The 27390-nt window shown below is 35.2% G+C and overlaps 1 protein-coding gene and 2 pseudogenes across 2 annotated transcripts in view; 2 read left to right on the top strand and 1 right to left on the bottom strand.

The window, feature by feature from the left end:
• The first annotated feature begins 3003 nt into the window (after positions 1 to 3003).
• On the top strand, positions 3004 to 3152 carry LOC148952059 (U1 spliceosomal RNA; annotated as a pseudogene).
• Positions 3153 to 5836: 2684 nt separating this feature from the next.
• LOC148952058 (U5 spliceosomal RNA) lies at positions 5837 to 5953 on the top strand (annotated as a pseudogene).
• A 3283-nt stretch (positions 5954 to 9236) lies between these two features.
• The window catches only part of Mettl14 (methyltransferase like 14), a 38233-nt gene continuing 20079 nt past the window's right edge, over positions 9237 to 27390 (bottom strand). The window contains exons 4-8 of one of the 2 annotated variants that reach the window (XM_089088817.1): positions 27088 to 27261; positions 18696 to 18905; positions 16987 to 17159; positions 11313 to 11624; positions 9237 to 9571 (exon numbers count right to left, since the gene is read on the bottom strand). In XM_089088817.1, coding sequence (XP_088944943.1) covers positions 11375 to 11624; positions 16987 to 17159; positions 18696 to 18905; positions 27088 to 27261 — 807 coding nt within the window. In that variant the 3' untranslated portion in view covers positions 9237 to 9571; positions 11313 to 11374. The remainder of the gene's footprint in view (positions 9572 to 11312; positions 11625 to 16986; positions 17160 to 18695; positions 18906 to 27087; positions 27262 to 27390) is intronic. The other variant, XM_089088818.1, reaches the window with a different exon arrangement.

Genomic DNA, 27390 nt, shown 5'->3' with positions numbered 1-27390 from the left:
TTTATTGATTTTATCAGCTTGTGAAAGAGTTCAGTTTTTGACCAGTTTATCACTTAGTAAAAAGAAGTTTTATTTCTTGCAGGTATAGATATCAGTGTTTATGGTGCTCATAGCACACGGTCTGTCTCAACGTCCCACCTTAAAGCAAGAGGAATTGATGTAGATCAAATCATAAAATATGTAGGCTGGACAAATGCCAAAACGTTTGCAAGGTTTTATAATAAACCAATTGAAAGTGGTCAGCAGCTATCTGTCTTTTGAATTTATTCACTGTAATTTGTTATATTTGAAATATCTTACTATCATTGAATTTTTGTACAATAGCCTCTTTTAATGAATAGGGCTATTATTGATCATTAGTGTTGGTTTAGCTCATGCTGAACTTTAAAATCTCAGTTGAACTCGAAGGCGGAGCTAAGGCGCTCATTTTGGAGTAGAATTGATAAATTAAACGAAAACTTACCAAGTTTGAAGTTTGATTGTAATTCTACTGCAAAGAAGGAGCGCCAGCGTAGCTGAGAGTTCAACTGCCCTCCCAATTTCCCTTCCCGTTGAACTCTCAGCGTTTCATCATGAGCTTAATCACTGCATATTATAATGACTTTAAAATACTGGTGTTGCTTTGGTCAATCGAGGCGATTGCACGCGTCTGTCTCTCAGTTGAACTCTCAGCTACGCTGGCGCTCCTTCTTTGGAGTAGAATTACAATCAAACTTCAAACTTGGTAAGTTTTCGTTTAATTTATCAATTAATAAATAATAAAAAATTAAATAAAATTAAATAAAATTAATTAAGCTTCGTGCGCAGCTCTATATAAATTCTGAGAAAAAACGGGTAATTTGGATAAAAATTTCTTTTGCTTTTTCTCCAAAACATCAACAGGGTTTTTCATTTTACATGTATTCATTAAAAAAGTATTTGATTCAGATTTATAAAAGTGGCAAAGGAACTTAGAAAAATTAAAAAAGGTGGTTTTTTCATGTGCAATATTACTAATGCTTAAAAACGGGAGAAGTGATGAAAAAACTAAAATCTGAGGTAAAGCGACAGTATTGTATACCCGAGCCAGTGGTTTCCGAGAAAAAAGATCGCGAAGACAAATTACTGCCCCGAAACTAGACGCTATTCTACTTTTAACTGCTTTAGGAATAGAAGCACGGCATAGAGCTAAAGTTGGTCCATAAGGCACACCAAGATATAGAAAACATTCCAAAGGTTTTAAAATACTATCATAAATGCGAACAGAAATTTCTGAATTAACGAGATCATTAGCCTTAGGACCAACAATTTAAAACTGACACTTTTCAGGGCGAAAACGAAGTCCATGCTCACTAAAAACCTTTGCTAAAAAATCTACATTTGGTTAAAGTGACTGAAGTGATCGACTCAAAAGGAGTAAATCATCTGCGTAAGCAATCCAAGACAAAACATAACCTTTGCCATCAATAAAAGTCAACTGAATTTGATCAAATAGCCCCGAAACAGTAATATTGAAAATCCAAGGAGAAATAATGCTTCCTTGCCTCAGCCCCCTACATAACTTAACATTATAATCACTAAACTGATTCTTCCACTTAATACGAATACGAGAGGAGCCATACCACTTTTTTAAAACCAAAACTACTGGTAGTGGGACATTATTCTTCAGAAGCGCAGTCATAGCCCAAGAATGGATAATTGAATCATACGCCGACGCAAAATATAACGTAAGTGCATAAACTCTATCCCATTGCTTACAAAAGGATATTATTCTTGAAAGGAAGGTACGAGCAACATCAATGCTTAGACCCTTGCGGAACCCAATTTGACTCAGGCCTTGGTTATAAGACTCCAGATACTTTAATAAAACTAACTCGAAAGCTTTGCTAATCTGGCACGAAACAGTAATCGGCCTGTAATCAGAACATCGATTCGTATTCCCTCCTTGTTTTGAAAGGGGTGAAGTGGTAGCACGAGAAAAGCTAGTTGGAAGTACTCCAGAAGAAAAAATAGTAGTAAAAAGAGTACCGAGAGGAAGGATTGCTTTGGGGGATGCCCATTTTATATGGTTTGAATGTATACCATCATGATCAAAAAATGCTTACTTTTTAGAGCTTTAATTGCTACCGTTACATCTTCAACAGAAACAAATATTTTACTATTATCAAGTAGGATATATGAATTTTTGCGTTGACTTTTACGTTGGAAATTGAACTAAATCAAAATACACTATTTGTATCCCAGGTTGTCTAAACGGTGGAAATGTGATATTTACGGAAAAGTTAAGGAAGTTAAGTTGAAACTTGAATTTTTCCGGGAGGTTGCTCACATCCATGTTTATCTTCTGAAGAAAAATCCTTCTTACAAAGGATTTTCATCCTATTTTGGTATTTTCCATTATGATTAACCTAACTTCACTTCTCGAGTGTGTATCATAAAACGCACAACCACTTTTTTTAAGTACCTCTTTTAAAAGTATCTTTTTTTTATACACACGGTATCAAAACAATGATAATTTATTGGGTAAATACTTGCTTTCTTTGATTACAAATGATTGCAACAACAATTAGACTAATTCAAAATAGTTTCCAAGCTTTGATAGCGCAGTGGTAAAGGCGGTGGTGCGGTTGCCATCCAGCTTAAAATCTAAAGGAGAAGAACCCTTCAAAGCCGAACTTTATTTTTTACAACAAAGATAAATCAGACAAACGTTTGTTTTTTTGTATGGGGGGGGGGGGCTCAGACATAAAGTGTAAACGTTTCAGCCTTGTTGATAGCCGAGTGAGAAACCCCTGATTTTCTTTTCTCAAAAAGGTAAACTGGTATTCAAAGGATTAATGAAATGCGTTTGCATATGAAAATGAAATGGTGCATTGCTATTTTCAAAAATAATATAGAGACTTGATTCATTGATGTAAAAAAGTTTTGTAAACCTGCATCTGTTTAATAAATTGGAGCTTCTGAGTGGCATTCAAAGAAACCAGATTTGTGTCGAAAGATATTAGTAAATTGTTTTAACAATACATACTTACCTGGCTGGGAAGCTGCCCTGATCATGAATGAGGCGCTTTCCATTACACTTTGGATTGGCTGACCCCTGTGATTGCCCCAAATAAGGGTAACTCAACAGCGTAATTTTTGGTAATGCGGGACTGCATTCGCGTGGACCCCTGTCCACACACTGAAAAGTTTTGTCCTTTGGGCCCCTTTAATATGTTACATATTTATTAGTTGAAATAAATAAAGTATACAATTTGATGTTGTTAAGACAATAATGGGACATGTAAAATTAATATCTTTGGAAATATTAATTTCTTGATAAACTTGCATGTTTGAAATATTACGGAAGAATTGTGCCTAAAATATCAAGTATATGAGAGAGTTGAACGTATACTCTATAGATTCCTGATGCATTTTGTTTTTGAAAATACTATGTAATTATGAAATACTGATTTTTTAATTGAACTAGGAATCGAATCAAACTGCTGAAATTTAGATAAAGTCACAAAGGCTAGTCTTAAAAAGTGAAATGCCCACACATTTCATCAAGTCAATTGCGTTGGCAACATATCAAACTAAAAATTCCTTCACTACCGCCAAGCTTCTTGGAACATTTAAATGGGGGGATCTTTGGCTACAGCAATTGATCGACTACTCAGCTACATTACAATTATTTTTGAGCCTGATTACTGAACTGAATATTTATGTTGTTTTCTGTGGATGCAGATTTAGTACCATGTCATTAAAGTTGCCCATAAATTGCTGCTCATTGAATATATTTTCTCATCATATGATTTTTTTTTGCCCGTATTTACTTGGTTGAACATTGAATTCCTTATTTCTTTCGAACCCTTCTAAAAAACCGATAACGATTTACTAGGATTTATTTTTACATACTCAAGTCACCTCTAGCAATTTTCATAGCTCTGGCCAGGGTTGCTACCTGGACATATTTTATGTCCAAAGGACATATTCATGTATCTGGGGACACAGTCTCATAATTGGACAAACAAAGGACATATTTTAGAAATTTGGGACATAAAAGGGACACATTTTGCAAACTTATACATAAAACAAAATATTTCCCTAAAGGATATACATTTTTGTAAAAAAAAAAATTGTCACTAGGACAACTTATCTAGCACCAAATCTGCTTAACTACTTACTTTCTACTATTTTCTACATTTTACTCGGTATTTTTCGAAATTGCTTGCTCTTTCTTGAACACAACTATCTGCAAATATTCATGAAATTATTTGGAAGTTTATGTTATTTCATCTATAAACGATTTTATTTCTCATTGATTTTACGCTGCAGTCAAGATAATAGGTAACCAGGCACTTTTTTCGTTACCACTAGCTTCCGATACTCAGGCAAAAATATTTATCTATTTATCAAGTTTTACCACCTACAAATGGAATGTTAACAAAAAAAAATTTAATTCTTGATATTCTGGAATCAAAACAAAAACCAAGCACCCAGAATGAATTTCGTCAGTTGGAAAACTTTTAAGTAAAGAGCGATATGACCACAATGTATTATTATTTTTTTCTGACGAAGGACATCGCATAGTTTCCGTAGAAACCTCGAAAGAACTAATTCGATTGTAAATTGAAAGTTCTACTGCCCATTTTAAGAAAAAAAATTTATTGGAAATCAATCGAACACAGTGATTAAAAATCAAAACCTTGCCTATCATTTCCTCAAACACATCCAATCAAAATGTTGATATTGTCATTTTGTTCAACATAGTTGAAAGGTCCATTAATCATGTTTTTAAGGTGACCCCCTCCTCCAAAAGCCCTCAGGACAAGGTCTATGAGTTGTACTAGTTGCCCTTTGCTAACATATAAGGCTTTTGTGGAAGGGGTGGTCGTATAAACTTCAGAGAGGCTCATTGGAAATCATGAGATAATCATTTCGCTGAATTAATAGTCCAAACATCATATAACAAAGCCTTCGGGGTTGATATAACCCCCAAGAGGCTGGGGATAAGGGTTGTAAATTATGCCTCGGGTTATACAATGTTCTTATGCAAAGGGTGGTCGTGTAGACTTTATAAAATACTCTTTTGATTTGAAACTGAAAGATCTAGTTCTCTTTTAAGAATCAAAAGTGATAGGACAACCCCCCCCCCCCCGCTCCCGAAGCAATCTTTTCCCCAATTGCATTTCGTCGAAAATTATGAGATAGCAATGTTCTTTAAAATAGATCAAAGAACATGTAAAACTCAAAACAACTAGAAATAATAGACAGCGCAATAGCACTGCTGAAGTAAAGAGCGATGCGGGCATAATGTGTTATTTATTTATTAAAAAAAAAAAATCTGACCAAAGCAAATAGAAGGAGTATAGAAAGAGTGGTCGTAGAAACTTCGAAAGGAGCACATTCAACTGTAAATTGAAATTTATAGAGCTCTTTTTAAGAGTCTAAAGTAATTGATATCTGACGTTCTGGAACGTCACTTGACTCCTGGATTCTACGTTATGCTATACGCAAGAAGTTCTCTGATTGACGAAAAGCTACCAAATGAAGTGAAAATGCTGACCCTGATGCTCCCACAATTAGTTTTTATTTACTATTGACGTGTTTTTATGAATTTAGTGCTTTCACATTAATTCATTCTGTATGGATGAATTCAATTATTTTTTTTTTTTAATTTTTCATTATATTTTATGTTAACTGACCGCTTTGAAAGAGCTATACAAAGCATCATTTGGTCAATAACACAAGTGTTAAAAAACAACAAGGATTTGAGATTTCAAAATGGACATATTATGGACATATTATAGACAAAATATGGACACATTTTTGGATGCTCAGTGGACATATTCACGAAACGAAAAGTTGGCAACCCTGGCTCTGGCCTCTCCTCATATCGAGTTAATCTTTCGCCTTTTACTGAAGATTACTGTGGAAAGGGGCACTTGTTGAGTCTCAACGAATTTTTGAATGCCGAAAGGCAAACTAGCCTATACTCTTGTAGTATGTTCTAATATTCCAAGATTACTTATCTGTCAAGCTCTATTACTTACCCTTAGTGTTTGACGAAACGTAAATGACATGAGAGGTCATTAGGACTACTACTAGGTCATTAGACCTGTACGAGATTGGAAGGAAACGATTCTTGTATTTATTTCTTACGCCCTTAGATGGTGTAAAAGCGAGCCAATTTCAAGCTACACTGAATAATCTTTTGTTTCGTCTTAGAAAGTAATTATGGATGGATTTGTTATCCTTACAGCAGAACCGCGTAATTTATTTGCGCTAAAAAGTAAAGGGCAAAGCATTGCTCAAGAAATCTGAGCAAAACTAGCACAAGTCCATAGAGAATATTACTCCATAGGGCATTGATCTTCTACACTTGAAAAATTAAAAGATACTACCATCTTGGAATGGAATTTCCCTCGTACTATTTTGTTTCTACTATGTCTTTCTACCTTGAGTCCATCTTATAGGACTTTTGTTTCATTTTCTGTTGGTTTTGTACGGTTCAAAGCTTAGGGTTCTAATAAGTGTATACTCAAATTCTACTATAAAACTGGAATTATACTTGAAGGCCATCTATTCTTCGATACAGTGTTCTGGCTTCATTGTTAGTAACAAGATAGATTATAGAATTAATCAAGTAAATGACAAATCGATAACGCCATATTTTTGTAAAGAAATTGAACAAACGAAATTTCCCTCCCAGAATTATGAAGAATACTCTTCCCCTTCCCAGGGCCGTGTCCAGAATTTCGTTTTGGAGGGGGGGAGTATAAAATGGTTAAAAAAAACTCATCGAAAATTTGTTTAAATGCATTGCGTTACGTTTTAACGTATCAGACAAAAATATCATGAGGGGGGCACTGGATATTGCCTAGCCTGTTTAATTTTCGTGAATTGACGCCATTAATCGTCACCAGGAACTGCCCCCTCCAGACCCAAGCTTGATCCCCTTTCAGACCTCAGTTTGTCCCCCCCAGCTGAAATTTTGTTTCTGCAAAATATCTTGTCAAAACTAAGATAAGCCTGCATAATTCAAAGATCCAAATAAACAGGTCTCATTACCTTGTGCGCTTACAGATCATATTCTTTACAGGCCATAGCGGCTTTGTGTGGATAACTGATTTTGTATGTTCAATCAATTTTTGTTTTTTTAATATCTTTAGAAACATTGATAAAGCATATGTTTGACTGAATCTTGTTGTGGTTGATTTTTAAGACCTTGATCTCCTTGATTACAATATAGTAGTCTATAAATTCTCAAGCGACTTCAAATTAAACCCTTTTCTAGCCAATACTTGAATTTCCTTACATTAATAGATGCCCAATAGATTACGTCTGTATCAAAATGTCAAATTTTACCCTCTTTCCTCCCCCCCCCTATCTAACTATTATGGGATTCTCTAGGAAACTGTTATCACTTGTTATTGTTAATAGCCCTGGTAAGAACTTCGTGCAGAGATGGAAATTTAGTGAAAACTCCTCAATCCTTGAAATTTGCTATAAAAATGCAGTTGCTAATCTTCAGACCCTCTGCCACGTCACTATGAGCCCACGAACTTAACATGAAAGCAAGTTGAGCCAAATCAATATCCTCCTTTAAATATTCCCTCTCATTCTCTTTCTCCGGCCCGATTTTCTTATATACGACAGATTTGGAGTACACTGTTACTGTATAGCATCGTTGTCAGTTGGTCGACCTTATTGACAAAATTAAATAAGTCTAGAAGGATTCTTTAAGGTTTATATATTTTATTAGTAAATTAATATATTCTTTCTTTCCTGAAGCTGTCTGTCTTATCACCGTAAAAAACAGATGAGGCATCATAGCCTGGGTTTTTCCTAGTCCGCTCTTTTTAAACCTCTCAACGTATTCACTGGTTCGCTTACACGCTCTCTGAAAGATGTGGACAAAGATTCAATCTCTTCGCGACAGACCCCTAATCAGTCAATTTTTCTTTTTATTTCTCCCAATCTCTTTTGGTTTTTCTTTTCTGGAGGAATAAAACCCTTTCCCTTATTTCTCTCTTCTCCCCACACGTCTATTATTTTTCTGTTTTGTTCCGATTTTCTGCTTTAGAGACTATTCTAACTAGATTCATGTTCATGATGCTCATAAAAAACTTCTTTAACCTTCTTGTTGGTTGACCAAAAATTATACTATTTTGTGTATGGCGATTTTGACCCTTGTATGGGACGTAATAACTATTTTAAAATAAAAGTCTGATACTATCTCAGAAATTGTTAATGCGGCCTTAGAAGAGTGTGTTAATACCGGTGTTTGCGTAACTTACAAAAGCCTAGCTTATTTTTTACACTGAATGAAATTTAGTAAAGAAAAATGCACTATAAAACGTTCAATTAAAAAAAAAAACTATATTTTCCTTTTATACAATTTTATGTTGTTTTTTTTCTATCAGCACCACTACTGAAGGTTACTTTGATCAATAATGTTACAGAAATAATGAATGTATCATTGCAGAAATCTCTGCTTCTCTGCTGTCCAGAGGTTTTGCAATCTTTCTCCTTTTTGCAGATTAGTAGCTTCTTTCGTTTCTGACCACCCTGTGGTCATGTCCAATCCCTACAGGCTTAAGACTTCTCCACCTGCTAACCAAGAAAGTATTATAATTTCAAAATCTTAAAAGACATGAGACTTACTGATGCATGTACATACTCTCAACTGTAAGAGAAAGAAGAAAAAAGATTTCTTTTATAGCGTGGCCGTGCAAAACTAAAACACATTCCCAACAAGAAAAGGTCTCGAATTAAATTCAAAGTGTGCAATTATCGGTTTAGCTATTGTTTTCGTTTTTTTGTTTGTTTTTTTTAATATAAAGTTTGCAATCGTTTTCCGTGCATGTTAGCAGCTTCAAACCGCAAAAGCTTCAAAATATTCATGTACAATGAAATGCATTTTGATTCTAAACAGCCAGTTCATCGCCATCTTGAATCAAATCTTGAAAAAAGCTACTTTTTTACTTATAATAAATTGTTAGTTCAAACAGAATCGGGGGAGGGAGGGGGGCTTATGGGCTGACCTCTCTTCAAAATATCCTTTGTCCTATTTCACTTGATAACACACCTGATTCTGTGTTTTTTAAGCCACCCCAAGGTCTTCCCGATCAATTCCTACGTACTTACCTGTGTAGGTCCCCACCTACACAGGACCTCTACTGGACCGGAAATGGTAGTTGGTCGTTATTCTAAACGTCAGCTAGTATAAAAAAAAAAAATTGTAAAATAAAATAATTAGCTCAAAGTAATTGACATCACTTTTATTATCAAGACAACCAATTGCAAGATTAAAAAACACAAGAGTAAAACAAATGGTCTTTTAATAAAAACAATGTCCAGATTTTATTTTAAAAAATTCAATTTAAAAAAGAAATCGTTGTAGCATTACAAAAGTAATTAAGCAGCAGCATAATCAGACAATTAGTAACCTAAAAAGGACAAGAAAACAATAAACAGAACATAGCTTAGACACCACAACACTAGGAAGATCAAGAATCTTCAGTCAATCTCTTGATTTGTTAACACAAGAAACACAAGGTAGAAGTCCCAAAGAATTACTGCTTGCTAGCACCAAGGGCTCTACAATCTAAAATGAATACCAGGATTAGGCAGAAAATAAAGGATAAAACGCAAGTTACAAAGTGACAAACATACCTAATAAATTGGCCAACTCCTTCATTTCACAACTCCAAATTTCACAAAAAAAAATTTTTTTTGTCTTACAACTGGATGTCTTATGAGACATTTTGACTCTCTGAGTCCTATGAGCTTTAAACTGAATAAGGCCAGATTACAATTTGGATTGGGCGAGCGAGATGAAGCACAATAGCTCCCAAATTCTATCCTCCAGCCGGGTTTAGTTTTTCTGAGCAAAAAAGGTACTGGCAAAGAAATGTTGGAAGTAAAAACACTTAATAAAAAATGCAACTGATTACTACAAGTATGCAATATTTGTTAACTATAACTGAATATTACAGACAGGGTTGCAAATGCTAACTTGATTTTTGAATAATAGTGAACAATAGTTTTATGAAGCATTTTTTGGTCATCCAGAGAACAATTTTTTTTAACATGAAAGCACTCTGGTGTTGGCGGGAGAGTGCTTCATCTTTGTAGGGGGAAATGTCAGCGGGGATTGGCGTCTTTTTTAATCCCAAACACAAAATTCTACGAAAAACTTGGATTTGTATTTTTTAGACCAACATCACAACCATAAAGACATTATTAGGAGGGGATAAATTTGGATTTTTGCTCGTCATTTTCCTAGCTGTTATTATTCTGTAGTTTGACATCCTTAACTATACACTATATTTTATGTTAACATAACGTTAACACAAAAGAAACATACATAATGTACATAAATACTCCAGACCATAAAAATAATGCAAAAAAGAAAAAAATTACTGAATTTGTCACAAAAAAAAACTCACAGGCTGTCCAATAATATCCCCTGACCAAAATATAAGACTGCGAACCGTGCGAACTCGTTTGCATATACAATATTTACCATGAAGACTGACCACAAAAAAGAATATTATTTGACGACCAAATGATGACAAATGACAAAAACATAAATCCTACTAAATCATTGTCTCTATTCTCTTAGTTTGCATTCTGTTTCCATAACACAAAACACCCTTACAGAACCTGATTAATGCCTTTTTGAGTGTATAAGCCACCCTAAAATTTTCTAATATCATAAGAAGTTATTTCCAATCCGTATTATATCCTATATAACTGGATTTCATTTCTTTCTTCATGTTTCTTACCTGAAACTTAGAGTTGACGAGGAAACCTGAACTATTCTATTGTTATAAGGCAAACCTTACTCTTGATATACTTTTCACAATTAATCAATAAGCTATCCTAGACTAGGAAATATTAACACCAATTCCAAAAAAAGGGTTAGGTGGTCAATCTATTTTAATTTCAAGTAGCCATGTTATCAAATACTAAAAAAGAAGACACGTTGAACCCTAAGTTTAATTTATCATAATCATTCTAAGTTGAACCTAAACTGGTTTACAACGATCTGGTTAATTACTTAAAAAGAATTTTAAGTCTTGACAATAATGTTCCCTTTTTTATTTCACCTTCAATGGTCTTTACCCTTGGAACTATGTGAAGACATTTTTTTTTTTTTTTTTTTTATAATTTCGAGTTCTTATTTAAAAACTGGAACAAAAGCAATTATTTTTTGAAAATCAACAATTTTTGAGTCATTGGATAATTTTTGTATCCCATACAGATTCAAACAACAAAATTCACCTATTCGATTAATCCCCAAACAAAATTTTCAAAACTTTTAAACTAAAAAATGTACATGCCTACATTATGACCATCGCTTTGTAGGGAATTGAAAATAAATTCCTAGAGGGCTAATTCAATACTATCTTCCTCTTCCTCTGCCCCTTTGAAAGGTAGCGCCTCCTCTTCCTCTTGAAGGTGCTCCTGTTTTACTCTTGGGCGGCGGTGATTTCGGACGCAATGCTTCAATCCGGTCTGTACATCCCGTGGTGACTTGACTATTTGCAAAATATGATGAGTATGTGTCCGGACTAAAGTTTGTGTTGGCCAGGTCTGTCCCAACGGTTAGCCAGCCAGGACGAATTGTGCTATCCCGTCCGAACAAATGTAATCTAAAATAATAAAGGTTTCTTACTCGGAGTTACTAAAGTTACTAAGAGAACACACTACTTCTGTTCATAAACATCTTATCAAAATAGTCTAAAGAAATAGTTGAATATAAAATTGACTTCTACATGCATACGTTGAGTGACGCCGTAGAAGCAACTACTAATACACCTCAGTAAACGAAGTAACAAGCTGCTCACCTACCTTTCCTTCCCCCGAGATTTCGGATCAGGTCCAGATGTAGCTGCATTCTAGAGCAGACCTTACTGACATAATGATTTTAACTAAATAATTTATAGCTAACTCTTACATTTAATGACTTGATACAGTTATGAAACAAGTATGATCGGTTATTAATGAATAAATCCATAGATTTATACATTGAGTGGTCTAGAACTGTTCTTCTCAAACATGGTAAGTGATATTCCAGAAAAGCGCAAGTCATAAAGTACGCGGTAAATATACTGTATGTAACAATTCGTACCAATAGTAGTCAAGACTCTAAAAAACAATATTTGGTAACAATATATATATCAAAAGAAATTTGGTGTGTGTTCATATACCAAAAGATCCAAATTCAAAACGTGCAAAATTCTTTAAGGTCAAAGCTACTCATCAAAACTAGTTAGCATACTAGAAAAATTTGCGTATTTTGGAAAAGGTGGAAAACACCAAGAAAGCCGTCTTGAGAAAAATTATACTTTAAATTTCATCTTATCCAAGATTTTTTAAACGTAAGATTTCAAGGTCCTTTACGCCAAAGTACAAAATTTTAACATTTCCCGAAAAGGCTGGTCACAGACACGTGTTTATGAGGCTGTTTATCTTTTGTTGTTTTATTTTTTTTTTAGCCCAGGGTCATCATATCAATCCAGCTGTCGAATAGTGTCGGTAAAGAGGTGAATAAAAATTCAAAGTTCTAGTGCCCTGTTTAAGTAATAAAAGACAATGTGTTACAGTAGATTCCGAATATTTGCCATTTTACGCCCCGCAAGACAACAACTTTGGCATGACTAGGGCCTTAGCACTATCAAGCAACAGTTTGAGATAACCAATCGGTTTATGACTATCTAAAAACTATATATACTAGCATTCCAGTATCAGAGGTCACACTACCATCACACTACCAAACGGTTATTACATAGAGCATATATATTGATGTTGATACTCCTTATTTCACAAAAGCCTTTGGACAAACGGCTTTAGCATAAATAAACAATATGGACAATACGATAAAAGAGGACGACTTGGCGCTTTGGTAGATAAAGCTTAAGCTTCCACCCTCACATAGCGATGTTGTGTAGTAAAGTTGCATGGAACGTGGAAATATTAAGAAAATAAAACACTTTTGGTACTAGCAATATGATATGGTCTGCATTTTTTTGTTGTTCCCCCATGTCTTGTGTAATACACCGTTGATTGGTGTATCGAGCGCTTCTACACACATTTGCCCCCGCTCCTTGCAATACAAAATTGTGCCATCAGGATACTTTGTGGTGATAAAATAGGTGTATCAGTTAAACAGAGATATGTTGAGCATTATACTCTTCCTTTACGAGGGGGACCTAATTTATTTCAGCGTTATCTATGTGTATATATTCAGTGTGGACTAGTACAACAGTGCCGTAGAGCAATGTTTGTAGTTTGGAGCAATTTCCATCATGACATCCTCACCAGTCAGAAGCCCTCGTGTTGTGACTCAGAGGTTTTTTTTCCTGTATTTGTCATTTTTCGGACTATTGCACCAGTCTACCAAAAGAGATACTAGCTCACCTGAGGAAAATATAGCAACTTTCATTGGCTGTTTGAAACCTTTGTATTTTACTGAGTATGTCCTATCTAGACGACTTTCTCTCGAGTGATTTCTTATTTATTCATCGTGTGTTTGATCGGTGTTTTGGAAATGGTATGAGGTGACTATTATTAATCAATGATTGATTCAATAGCCGTCTGACATCACGACCTAAAACATCATTTTCTGCACTTCAGACCACCCACCCCTCCCCCGGAAATTATGGTGCACATTTTCTAGGGTGGTTCTTATTTTGAACCACATCATTTCAAAAGTTAGACTTTACCGTTAAGAGCGGAGGGCTGAGGAAAAAGGGGGGAGAGCAAGTCAACTCTTATTTAAGGTCTACTCGTAAGCTGAGTATAATGCTAAAAGCAGATAGAAACTAAAAACAAGCTTTACCAAATTAAAGTAAAGAGCAACATTAATACTTAAAACAAATAAAACAAACTTATTTCTAGGGGTCCCCAGGAAATTTTCCGTTGCAATAGAATTTGAAATTTACTACAGGTCCATCTAAAAAATACGTTTTAATAATCTTAAGAGGATAAATTTAAGTTTGATACTGTTTAGGTTTCTTGTTGCTGTTAGAAATATTACGTAAAGATTACTTTTACAGACATATGACATAAAGAAACATCAAACGATGCGTTGAATGTTACTATTAGCTGAGTAGTCTCCAGGAAGTTCACCAAGAAATATTTTGTCATGCGTCTTTTGGTCATCTCTAACAACATCATTATAATACTTTTATTGTTATCCTCCGTCATTGTGAAGAGTGTCGTCTTCTTTATTTGACGTAGCACACAGTGTCATTGTTCTTATTTGTCATCACGAAAAATTGTAATCACTTTTATATGTATTCATTTTGTCTGTCGAGGCCAATCCCCCCCCCCCACCCTCCCCCCTTATGCCAAGAATGATTTTGTTTCGCCGCAAATTGTTCTCACCAAGGCAAGATTTGCATGACTTCAAGGGAAATTACACCATTGAAGAGTGCACACGTAGAAAAATTTCTAGGGGGAAACACTTCATTCATGGGCAACTGACATCAACAAGGAGAAAAACGATAACACAGGAATTGGTAAATTTCTAATAATTAAAAAAAAAGTGGACACTTTGTCTCACGATGAAGAAAGACGACGCCTTTTTTTTACACCTATAAACGACCACAGCGTGCCCTACAACAAAAAAATAATGTGGACACTTTTTGCTGTAACAGAAAAAAACAGTGACACTTTATCTGATTGACAGAAAAAAACTATTCACAATGAGAGAAAAATGAATTACTCTTGATCTGATGACAGAGGAAACACTGACAATTTTTGTAATGACATTTGGACTAGATCTTTCAAGATCTTTTATTGACAAAAGATCTTTTATTGACAAAAACACATGAATAATAAATTTCTAAACTGGTCGACGGAGATCAGGGCTCGATGTGTCGGCCATAAACAAATGTAAGAAAATGCAGAAATAACAAATACAGGATATAAAAAAAACAAAAAAAAAAAACATACAGGGTAGGAGATAACAGAGGAGGCCACCCCAGCGCGAGAACACCAATACACAATTCATACTAATATCAATTATTCATCAATCCCAACATCAAGACAAAGAACCATTTTTGAAATATGTTCTTTGAAAGAAGATCTGTTCTTGAAACTTGGGAACATTCCTACTAAATTAAGTTTATTTACAATATGAGGAATCTGGTATCTGATTGAGAATCTAGCTCTTTCTGATTTAACTGGAGGAAGGCAATACTTCTTGAAGCGGACGTGGTGGGCAGGAGAAATGGGAGTCTCAATTATACCCAAATCATGGAAATAATTTGTTGAAAATTGAATATCATAATACCGCATTGCTGTATGTAGGTCTTTCAGTTGTTGAAGATTAAGTATATTGAGAAAAACATATGAAGTTTGAGTTTCCGAGAGATTTTGAAGCCTCATTGAGCGACGAACAAAAGTACCAAGAATTCTAATTGCCTTATTTTGAATTATCTGAAGAGCTTGCAGATGGACCGTAAATGTGTTGAGATAGATTACAGGGCAATAATTTAGATATGATTCAATTAGAGAAAGGTATAAAATTTTAAGGATGGAAAAAGGAAACACATGTTTCAATCTATGAAGACAACCTAAGTTATGGGCAAGTTTCAATCTCAAACAATCAGAATGTTTACGGAAGGATAAGAGCTCATCGAGAATAATCCCAAGGTAACGAAATGATTTTACTCTTTTTTATCCTACATTGATTTACAGTTAACTCATCTGTAGTAATTTTATTTACTGCTTACTGCGACCACCTAAACATCATGATTACAGTTTTGGAAAATTTCGAATGCATGTATGCATGCAAAAAATTTATTCAAAGATTTTATTAATGTCATCATTTTCTCAACAAATATAGATGGGATTTTAGCTTTTACAATCACCGCTGTATCACCTGCAAAAATTACTGCTAAGCTACCATCTTGGGGAAAACACCTCGGAAGGTCATTTATATAAATCAAAAATAGTAATGGACCTAATATTTATCCCTGGGGGACTCCAATATCATCAATAGCAATATGGCTTGACAGGTGCCCATTTTTTTCTACCTGAATTTTTCGACCATGCAGGTAAGATTTTATTAGCCTTTACCTCTAATACCTGTGTTATTAATTTTCTCCAGCAAAATTTCGTGGTTTACCGTATCAAATGCCTTTTTTATATCATACAAAAGAGTAGACACATGATTATCATCATTTGGTGAATCATTAATCTCTAAAATTAGCGCAGCAATAGCTTGTTCACTAGAATGACCCGACCTGAATCCAAATTGATTTTTAGTAAATAAATTCCTTTTATCAGAATACGAAACAATTCTTTTTTGAATATTTTTTTCTAGAACCTTAGATATTGGGGATAGAATAGCTATTGGGTGATAGTTGCCTATATCTGTCTTATCACCTTTCTTATGAATTGGAATAACTCGTGCAGATTTCCAAACTTCTGGAAAGATCCCTGATGATAAAGATCGCTAATGAAAGAGATATCAAAGACCTAAAAGACGATGCCAATTACACATTCTTATCTGAGAATTTTTATTCTCCAAGAATACAAACGAAAACAAATATATAATTAAAGCGGAAGAGCAAAAAATGACACTTGTAGCAAAATGTTCATCAGAATTGGAATAAAAGAAGTCTTTCAAATTAATTATTGAAAGAAGGTAATTTAATTGCCGTTCAATATATCTGACTTTATAAAAACAAGAAGTACATCAGCTTGAGTTTTTATTAGACTAAATCCCAGGGGCGGATCTATAGCAAAATCTTGGGGGGGGGGGGCAATGTGACAAGGGCGCCAATGAGCAAAACATTGGGGGGCCAATGTGACAAAGGTGCTAATAGTTGACCAAATTGACAAATATATTCTAAAAAAGTGAAAAAAAAGGAAAAATACAGGGAAGGAAAGCGTCAGAAAACATCGGGGGGAGGGGGGGGGGCAGGGCTCCCTTCCCCCTGGATCTACCAGTGCTAAATCCACCTTAATATTGCATCCCTCAAACTGAAAACAAGAACGTACCTTCTTCTGCCAAGACAAAAGTGTTCAATTATGTTAAATATTTCCATTGGTTTTTCGATAGTGCCATATTCTGGCTGTTCAGTAATAATAAGATCAATGTCAACATTGGCGTGGATATAGTTGCCATCAAGCGATCGTCTTACGGTTCCTTTGATCCCCATTAAACAGTGTTCCTAAAACATAGTTATATCAAACAATCTTACAGACAAACAAACTCTGCACAGAAAGATTAACTTAAATGCAAAATTTATGTTTTGAATTTCAACTTGTTTATGACGCTTTTTACCACAACGGGCTAGCCAAAATAAAACATTCTTAACATAAAAGCGAAATGTTCATTGACACAAGACAATAACAACAGACAATTCAAACTAATAACAGAGCATTCCAACTCACAATTTAACATGTTTATACTGCTTCTTCTTTTTCAATTCTAGATCGCGTTACTAGTGTAGACCTAGTTCTTGCTTATTCCAAACTTATATTACTTGGGAGGGGGAGGTAAAATCGTAAAAATAGAAGATGAAAGGCACATTTGTAAAGACATTATGGACAACCGTGAAAAATTGCAAAATTGACTGTTATAGAGTGAAGGGAGGGAGGAGGGCTCGGAAGCTTAAGAAAGGATATTCCAGCTATAATAGACATGGTGTTTGATTCTAATTGCAAAACTTCAGTACTATCATACTTTTCATAAGAAGGCATGTGTGAAATTCTTGGATATTATAAGACCCCTTCCCCAAAAGCCAAAGGAGAATTCACAAAATACTCAACAATAGTGGACCTTAAGCCGCATTTTCGTAAGCAAGTTCCTTCATCAGATCCCCCTCCCCAAATAAAAAAATCCTCTGCGAATAACGTATATCTAAAAAAAAATTGATGGTGAGCACATTAGTAGAGCTATATGCTAATGCAAAAAAAAATAGATATCGTAAATTTCTGTCGTTTCGAAGTGGGTAGAACTTACGAAAGAGTGATCTCTCTCTTTTTTTCCTCACTATATGGAACGAACGGTTACAGGAAATTGGGGAAGGGCACATTTGACCAATGAATAATGAGAACTAGTGCCTTTCTTTAGAGATAAAACTTGGGAATACCCAATCTTTCATCTTGTCTCCAGGGAAACGTGTGGCTTTGCATGGGATCGGACCGACATTTCAAGATACATGTTTTGATCAGAATTATTATAAAAAAAAACACACACACACAAATACATTCTACCCGAGGAGAGGGGATGCGTGCCACCTCAAGAGCAGGGCTGAAAAAATAAGCAAATGGCATTTTTAAAAACAGAGGGTTCATGCATACATTTTAGTAGAAAAGCGGACATGATACACCCCGTTGAAATCACAATCATACGAGGATTTATAATATACACAGCAGGGGCCCCAGAGAGTTAGTCTCCCTCCTCCCGCAACGTCGTATATATTAACTGTATGGTTAGGTTAATTCATTACCAATTATGAACTGGACCCAGATGGATATCGGAACAATATTTCAAGTTAGTACTTTTAATCAGAATGGTCAAAACAAAATCTAAAACTAAACTAAACCAAAACTAAAACGAACCTAAAAACCCTTTTCCGTAACTGAACATACGCTACTGTATCTAAAGCATAGATAAAACTATAGCATCTGCATTTATCTTTAAATCTACAGGCTTGGATAAGGGTGAAAGTTGAGCCCAATGGGGGAAAAAAATCAGTTACCTTAGTACGCTGGAAAACAGCTTTTGGATCTAGATTCTTTGAGTGACTCGGATTATTGTTATTGGTTTGTATCCAGCAAATATCTTCACATCGTCGAAACCCCCATTTCTTGAGACAAATCCTACCTAAATCGAGACCTTCCGCTGATCCACACCACAGAAATACAAAGCCACGCGGTCCAATTAGCTCTGACACGTTGAGATTATTTATCTAAAAATAAGAATAATAATGATGGTTAGAAGGTAGACGAAAGAAAATTGGATGCACAGCGCAGTTTCATTCTGACTCTGCTGCAGAGGGCCGATAGAACATGAGATGAAATTATTTCAAAACAGCAATAGCTAAATTCTTGTTTAAGCTCAATGGCAGTCCATTTCCTGGTTGGGAACGTCTCCTAAATGATAAGTCGTCAGACTATCTGTCTCGGGATAAGACTATCCCAAGACAGATCTTGGAATGGCAACCTCAGGGAATCCGCATGAGAGGTCTAGCAAAGCATACCTTGCGTCGCACTTATCAACGGGACCTGTCCAACATTCACACGACGATCAGACCCCAATTCGAAGATACTTGGGCGGCGGCGCAGATGCGGGATGACTGGCAGTTCTTCGTGGATGCTCTGGATGCCTCTGACGGCAAAGGACGATCTAAGATCTAAGGTAAAGTAAGACTGGCTTTGCTAGGCAAGTCACTATCTTTGAGGACATTTCTTGATAATTTTCCAAAATACTTCTAATATTTATTAAAATATGTACAACCTTTGCTTTGTTAGACGCAAAACTTTTCACGTACATACATATATAAGTTAAAAACGTGGACACTATTCACCGAAAACCATATGTCGCTTGGGCGGGGCCATATTCCCTCTCTGTTAGACACTCCTTCTGTAACGCTAAAAAAGAAAAGCACCCCTGTGAATTATCCCTTCAGAATGAAAACAAGCCTTCGTTTCTGCAACCCCCACTTTAATTGGGTAATTTCTCCATCTCAAATAATCAGCAATCATATCCATTACCACAACGCATCAGCCATTTATTTTTAAGCTTACGTCCCGCATACCCCCCATTAGAAATCAGTCAGTCTTTACTAGCAAAAAACTAGCAGGACATTTGTATCAAAGATGTTGTCTCATCTTTTAGCACTCTCATCTATATTCTTTGACGGTCCCTAAGTAAAGAGTCATGTGTTTCCCGTACATTTTTTTCGGCCACTTTACACGGAACAGGTTGTCGTAGAAACATGAGAGGGGGTTTTTTCCGATCAAAATCGGAAGTTCTGGTGCCTTTTTTAGGGCCGAAGGTCTTTAGAGGACAACCGGCTCCGCTCCCGTGCCCTTTTTTGCTACCTATCCCCCTTCCCTTAAGATATCGGATACATTTTAAGATAACCATTTTGTTCACAATATTTGAAAGGCCCAATAAATATCCCTTCGAGGATAACATGAACGTTAAAGCCCTTGGGGCAAGGGCCGTAAATTATTCAAATTGGTAATAATTCAAAGAGAGGGTTTTGGAGTAGAAAAGGGGGGAAAACATTTGACCTAGGGTTACCGATTGGCTTGAGACTTTCAGGTATCCTTTTCTGGGCCAAGAGGGTACCGCATTTTGTTGCAGGGGGGAGGGGTGTTAGGGGAAATGGAAAGGACACCTGGAAACCTATTAAACACCTTTTTGTCCCTGATCAGTTGAAAATTGAAGCTCAGGAAAAGAGGAGCATTACGTAAAAATTTAGTTTAGGGGATGGCCTCCAAAAATTGGGGCCCACAAAGTGCCCGATTTTCTTTATCAGCTAAAAACTTAAATCCTAAAGTCTTTCGATCAAGAGGAACCCAAAGCCAAGAGGAACGAAAAGGGGAAAAAATGTTAATTCCCCCAAATCAGGACAAAAACATTTTTTTTTCTTCCAGGCGGCTTAAAACTTATACCCGTAAGTTACTAGGGCACAGGGACCAGGGACCTGATGTACATTAGAAAGTATACACTGGGGGCATGGTTCTCCTCAGAAAAGGGAGTCCAAAAAAGGATCAAAACACATTTTCCGATTGGCTTGAAGGATAGTTACCTGGACTGAAGCAAAAAGCTCGTTGTCCCTTATTGCAAGTCCCTCGGCCGAAGGCAACCTAAAGTAAACAAAATGTCGGGCCAAATAGGGCCCAAAAACTTTTTTCCGAACGTAGAATTATAAAACCACAGATAAGCAAAGCATTTTTACGACCGACTTTAACGTTAGATGTAAACCGGACCAAGAGAACCTTAAAGACGAAAATGTTTTGGAAAAAAAGCAGAATTGTAACGATTCACTGTGTCAGAAAGCAAGCACAATATTTTTCTTTGTCTCATGACGTTTAGATAGTCTAGGGAGGCGGTAATTCTGGTATTATTTATGGTACTTTTTGTCTGTTTTAAGCTTGGCTTGTTTATTCATTTTAATTTTGTTCTGTTGGTTTTAGGATGATACATCCTGGCTGTATTAGTTATCTTTTTGTTTAGTATGATTTTCCATTTTAGATTTCTGTTCATTTGGGCTTCATGTTTTTAATCTTAGTAATTTATGTTCGTTTTCAGCTTAAATTTTTGTATGAGTTTATTTCTACACATTTTAGGTTTTAGCATGCTTTTTTCGATAAGTTTTTTTTTTATTTAATCCAATGAAAGGTCATTTGTAGAAAAGACAGAAGAATTGCTGATCTTTCCAGATAAACACTCAACTGTGATAGTCCATGCATCATGCTTTTTACCAAACTACAATGCCTACCTTAAACCAAGACTGCACTTACTACGATGGATTCCCATTTTTTTACGGCAGAAAAGGTACAATGTCTGTCGGCCATTAGTTTCAATTTTTATATATGCTGTGGTTTTTAATTTTCAGCCATCACGGCACTTAGGCTTTGGACTACACTAAAAAAGTTAAAGAGGATATTCCTGCAATTTTTTTTTTTTTTCTTGTTTGCCAAGAAGCAAATTCGTGAATGAAGTAGTTGCTTACCTTAAGTTTCTTACTGATAGAATCAAGATTATGGCTATATCCATTTGCTTCAGGTGCAATATGTTATACTTTTTAATGAAATTGGCTAGAAACGGATTACTGATGCTCCATCCTTGGCCCAGACATTAACAATAGCAACAAGAAAACACAAAACTCGATTTTATTTACCTATTTGAAAAGATCAATATTTTTCTCCCGCAGCAATCTCCCCCTTTTGGCCTAAGTCATCGCCTTCACATACTCCGTATACCCAATGCTTTCACTTTGGTTAGAAATATATCCGTTTAAATCTTATAAAGAGGGATATTCAAGACATTCTTACAGAATGTAAAAGAATTCAAAGACGCATCCCTGACCAGTCAAAAGCAAAAAGAAGGGCTGGAATCTTTGTAAAAAAGCTGTTTTCTGTTTACTGCAAGTCTTTCCCTCGACAGCAAATTATTCATAAGTCTAGGAATACGCCAAGGATTAGTAATGATATGAACAATCCCATAGAAGAGTGGGAAAGATTGCACAAAGAAGAAGTGCCGGACAGCTTCAAAAAGTTGAGAAACCTGATTGTTGAAGAGAACAGCCGAAAAGCTCGATGAGACCAATGATTCCATGTCCAAAATGAGCTACTAAGATCTAATTCCAAGAAACTCCACACAAACATAAAAAAAAAAATCTGGGAATAGCTGATTATTGCTGATTTATTGCTGTTAGATTCTGAACGTGATGCTGTAGCTACGGGTGATATTAACAACTATTTTGCATCAGTTTACTAAAGTCGTCCTCCTTTATCGATCCTGCCAGGATGTGAACTCTTACGAAGAAATTTCTGCGATGAATATGCAGCAAGTAAGGCAAAAACTAGTAAATCACGACTGAGGGGGAAATCATCTATCCAGGTGAAATATCAGTCAAACCAGCAGAGAATATTATAAGCTGTTAAACGTACAATTAGCTATGATTTTCAACCATTTGTTTTTTTTTATTTGATCCCCAATTCCCAAGTATTAGTCCCCTACAGAACTAGCTGATCTCAGTTTGGTACAGTTTTCGAAAGCTTTATTTACGGAATTTTTTAGTCTATATTAAGGATAAAATAGGTAAAAATCAATTCGTTGTCTGTCCAAGTCACAGAGCACGATGCATTATCTTATGTCTATGCTTGGCACCAATCCAAAGCGTTCAGTAGCAAACAGCCTTTAATCTACAGGCTATTTTTATAAAGATTTCAAAAGCGTTCAATAATCTTGATTATTAACAATTCTTCAAGAAGCAAAAAAACTCGGCGAATGCGAATTAATAGTAACAATGATTGTTTTTTTGGGGGGGGGGGGATCAGTGTGCATTACTTCATAATGGACAACTTCCATTTTGTATTTATATACTGCGGGGCTCTACAGAGCACTAAATTCGGTCTCCTAGCTTTTTACAAGGTTCTTAATAGTACTTAATTAACACTCGTTTCAAATTTACCGACCACTTAACTATCTTTAACCTCCAACAGAAGATAATTCCTTCTTCATACGATTTAGACTCCATGCTAACATTTTAGAAAAAGTTGACCTTGAGACCTGTTTAAGCATATATAAAAGTGCCTTAGTGCTCTTTCGCTACCTAGAAAAATGACCTCGTGATGGATGGGTCACGTAGGTTACGACCTCAAAGTTCTTTTCGAATCCTTGGCGCATAATTTGATAATAGTAATAAAAAAGCTGAAAGTCATGTTTGGCTCGATTAAAGCGGGAAGCCTGTTATTTAAAAGTTTTTCATAGTTCGAAAATTAGGCATATTTGTGGATAACTTAGAAATATAGGCTATTCTTGATATGCTTGACCTTGTCATTGATATGTTGTGTTATGGGGCACACAGGTTTCAACAAAAAAGGATGCTATAAGCTTGAAACCATTCAAAAGCGAGCTAGAAAAACTATCCTCTCTATGAAGAAGGGCTAGCTCAATCAAATTTGACTATTTTCAAGATGGTAAGCCATCAACTGAAACTGATCTTTTGACTAGAATGTCTTGACCCTGAATCGACAAACTACTACTACACAGAAAAATCTGAAATAATCCAGAACATCAGGCTGAGAAAGCAAGTGGGCTCTAACGCGCAAGCTGACTAACTATCTAACCTTAAAAACTTAAAGGCTTCTCAGCCCATTTGATCGTCATTCACGAAGCATTCCAAATCGGGTTATTTTTTTTACCACAGTTTATGACCTGCTTTGCTTTTATATTGCCTAATTCACATTTTTGACAATTGTTTGAAATCTGTACTTTAATTAATTTTGACGTACTTGTGCTAGTTACCAACTACTCTAGTTAACAAATATAAACTGTATTTTAGTGTTTTAAAATCAAAGCCAGTCTTGAATCCTCTTTCTGCGTTTTCTTCATAGGAACTAGCCTGGACGCAAAATGCAGGTGCCAGTTGGATGCTATATTTTTTTATTGACATACTGTTTCATTGTTTGTGTTTTACTATTAGCTAGCTTCTTTTCTGTTATTTTTTCTTTTAAAATGTTTAGGCTCTGACTTGTCATACCACTTTTGGTTTAGATATAATCTAAACCCTTTCAGGACTGGTCTAGAAAAACAAAAATAGAAAACATGTACATGACAAGACATATTTGAAATAACCTAATATACCATAATAAAACGTCAAAAGTACATTTAATTTATTTTTATTTTAAAAAAAAAACAGAATAAGCTATAGGCTTGTTTAATTACTTACATTTATAAAATTACATTTATTGTCTCGTTAATAAAATTACTCTTATTTTATTTTAAACAAAAACAAGAGTAAGCCATAGGCTTGTTTCGTTGTACATGTTTAGAAATTAAATTTCAAAAAGAAATAAACTACAAACAAAAAATTATAAAGCATTATAAAACAAATCTAAGAATAAAATGAAATGTTAAACTATTGCTAGTTAAGAACTTATCCTAACTGGATTTAAACTTAAAAACGTTCCAGAAACATGTCGATTCCTGCCGGTGTTTCTGATTACAAAGACCAAAGTCTCCTACAAAATTTCACAAAACTAATTCTTTTGAGCGCCTGTGTAAAACAAAACAAAAATTGCACAAGGATATTTTGTACTACGGCATAAAAGGGTTGTTTAAAAAAAAGAACATTCTTGCCTGCTGGAAAAACAGATGTTCTGCCGACCTTGAGAATGCTGACAACAGACAACATTGATAACGAATTTTCGCTTTTCACAGTGAGAATGATCAGCATTGACAAGGTAAAAAAAAAATAGCGCTATCTAAGTAAAAAAAAGAGCCTGAACCAATATTGGACGCCAGCCCCCTCCCCTAGGGCAGGCATTTTTTTTTTCAATATATCTCAGTATACGGAGAGCGACTGCCAGTATCTTATAAAGATTTCAAAATTAAGACCTAAAAATACACTTTTGTGTTTTGGCCCTCCCTCGACAAATCGTCTTCCCAGCGTTATCGAAACATAAAAACATAGTGTTGTCAAATTTTTTGATTTTTTTAGAAAACATCTCGACAAAATTCTCCTTTAAAAAACCTATCTAAACACAATAACACATTTTTACTAGTTCCTAAAAAGGCAGCTTTTATTTTCATCAACTATACTTTTTATTTCCTCTGTTTCTTTTCTATTTTCTTCATTGATTTTACTTCTTTTTCTTCCATTTTCTCTTAATTTAGTATTTTGTAATATTTCCTTTTATTTCTTCAATAGGATTTTGCCTGCTGGCGAAATGGATTTTAGTATAGGCTATTTCATCATATCTGCGGATAATAGGTTTACTGCTTTACCTCCTATATGGCAGAGGAGAAGCAGGGCAAACTTTTGAAATACCTCTGAAAATGGTTCATGCGTGATATAGGTGTTCACAGGTACAATCTTTAGTTGGCGACTCTAGGTTTTCTTAAGAGATCAAAATACGAAATAATCAAGTGTTCAGATCAGTTCCTTTGGATCATCCTCGTTCTCTTTGGTATTGGTCATATCGGACCAACATACACCTTTTTCAAAACAGAGGCAAAACGATGGTTCCTCGCAAGCATGGTTTGTTTTATCACAAAGGCAAATAATCATAAAGAAAAGATTCCCTATAAAGATTATGACCTCTTATTTGAATAACTTTAAAAATTAACTCTATCCAATACCAAGAGGACAAATTTCAAAGCATAGCCATATCGAGTGGATGGACACAAAATGCTTATTTTGGTGCTGCTCTAAATCAAATTAACACAGTTAAAATTAATTCTACAATTACTGCTTGGCTTTTAACAACAACTAGGTTTTTTAACTTCAGTGCAATTAAATTCAATAGATGACGCTGATTCAACAGATGACTCCAATACAGGAATGTTAGGATTTCTATACTTTTGCAATCATTTGATGTTCCTAATCGTGAAAAATTCATAATACGATTCTGGACAAGCAAAGCATCCATGAATCTTATCATCCTTTTATCTATGATAAATAATTTTAGTGCAGATTAGGAAAAAGATGCCAATGGATTGTTGACAATCCTGATCAAACTGCGAAAGGATTTTCATTCAACAACTTCAAAAATAATTCAATAATATATTATTTTATTACGTTTTTTCAGCAACGAAGTAATAAACGAAATTCAAACAATCTTACAGTGCCATAGAGGACAAAAGCAAGAAACAAATTAATTTTCACGGAATACAAAATTACCGTTCTTTTATTCACATTCAAAATAATAAGAACAAAGATTTTATGTTCCCATGGCATGCCTGGTCACCAAAGATAGATTCCACGAAAAAATAGTTGTTAGCACCAGATATCTGTGTGCATGCATGCATTACTTAAATCCTCATGCTGGGGTGACCTTGAGAGCGTTTTCAGCCTTCTCCACATGGGGCAATCAGCAGCAATGACCTCTGCATCTGACAGCGGAATTCCAGCCTGGTCCAGGAATTTCCCGAAATTGTCATTCCGCTGGAAATTGGGCCTTGCAGGCATGTATTCAGGAACAAGAATTCTCAGAGGGCCCAAGAGTAAAACGAAAATTTAATTTGATAATTTGAACAAGCACTGCCAAAAATTTGGGAAAATTTAGGGGGGAGGGGTCCAAAGTTTATCCCCTGTGTACGCCAATGTCTTTATGGGCTACTCAGGGACCAAATCGACAATAAACTGTAAGTACTCTAACCCTGAACCCAATCATTCTTCATTCGTGACAGTTTTAATCTCAGCTATGGAAAAAGATGGCGTTATTTTTCCAGTAGCATCAGTATTAACTAAAAAAAAATGCATAAAATAGATTCCAGGCTAGAAATGTCAATTGAAAACTTTGGAATATTAATTTGAAAATTATGAAATCTAGTGTCTATTTCTTATGTCTGTTTCAAAATATATTAGATCGGTACAGACTTAGAGAAAAGATGAAGGAAAAACCAACCTGATCCCAATTCCAAAAATCGATATTTGTAACACCTCTTGATCTCTGATACTCCTCCAAGGGGGGCTCGATTAATATAACGTCAAATTTAGAACCTAAACGCTTCAAATCATATGTCCTAAGATCACATTTCAGGTACATGGGTGGTGTTGCTGTTTTTGCAATCAATTCATCCTAGAAATCAAAATTAAGAATATATTACTGTCACTTTATTAAAATAAAATAAAAAAAGACAGAACAATGTTTTTAGTTGCTTTCCATTGACACGATCACGTTTACTTTCTGCTTTATCAGCCACCATTT

The sequence above is a fragment of the Artemia sp. Qi Xiang Cuo genome, chromosome 5 (assembly GCF_049724085.1).
Source record: "Artemia sp. Qi Xiang Cuo chromosome 5, ASM4972408v1, whole genome shotgun sequence".
In the NCBI taxonomy this organism is placed as follows: Eukaryota; Metazoa; Arthropoda; class Branchiopoda; order Anostraca; family Artemiidae; genus Artemia; species Artemia sp. Qi Xiang Cuo.
This window is presented reverse-complemented; position numbering and strand designations above follow the sequence as displayed.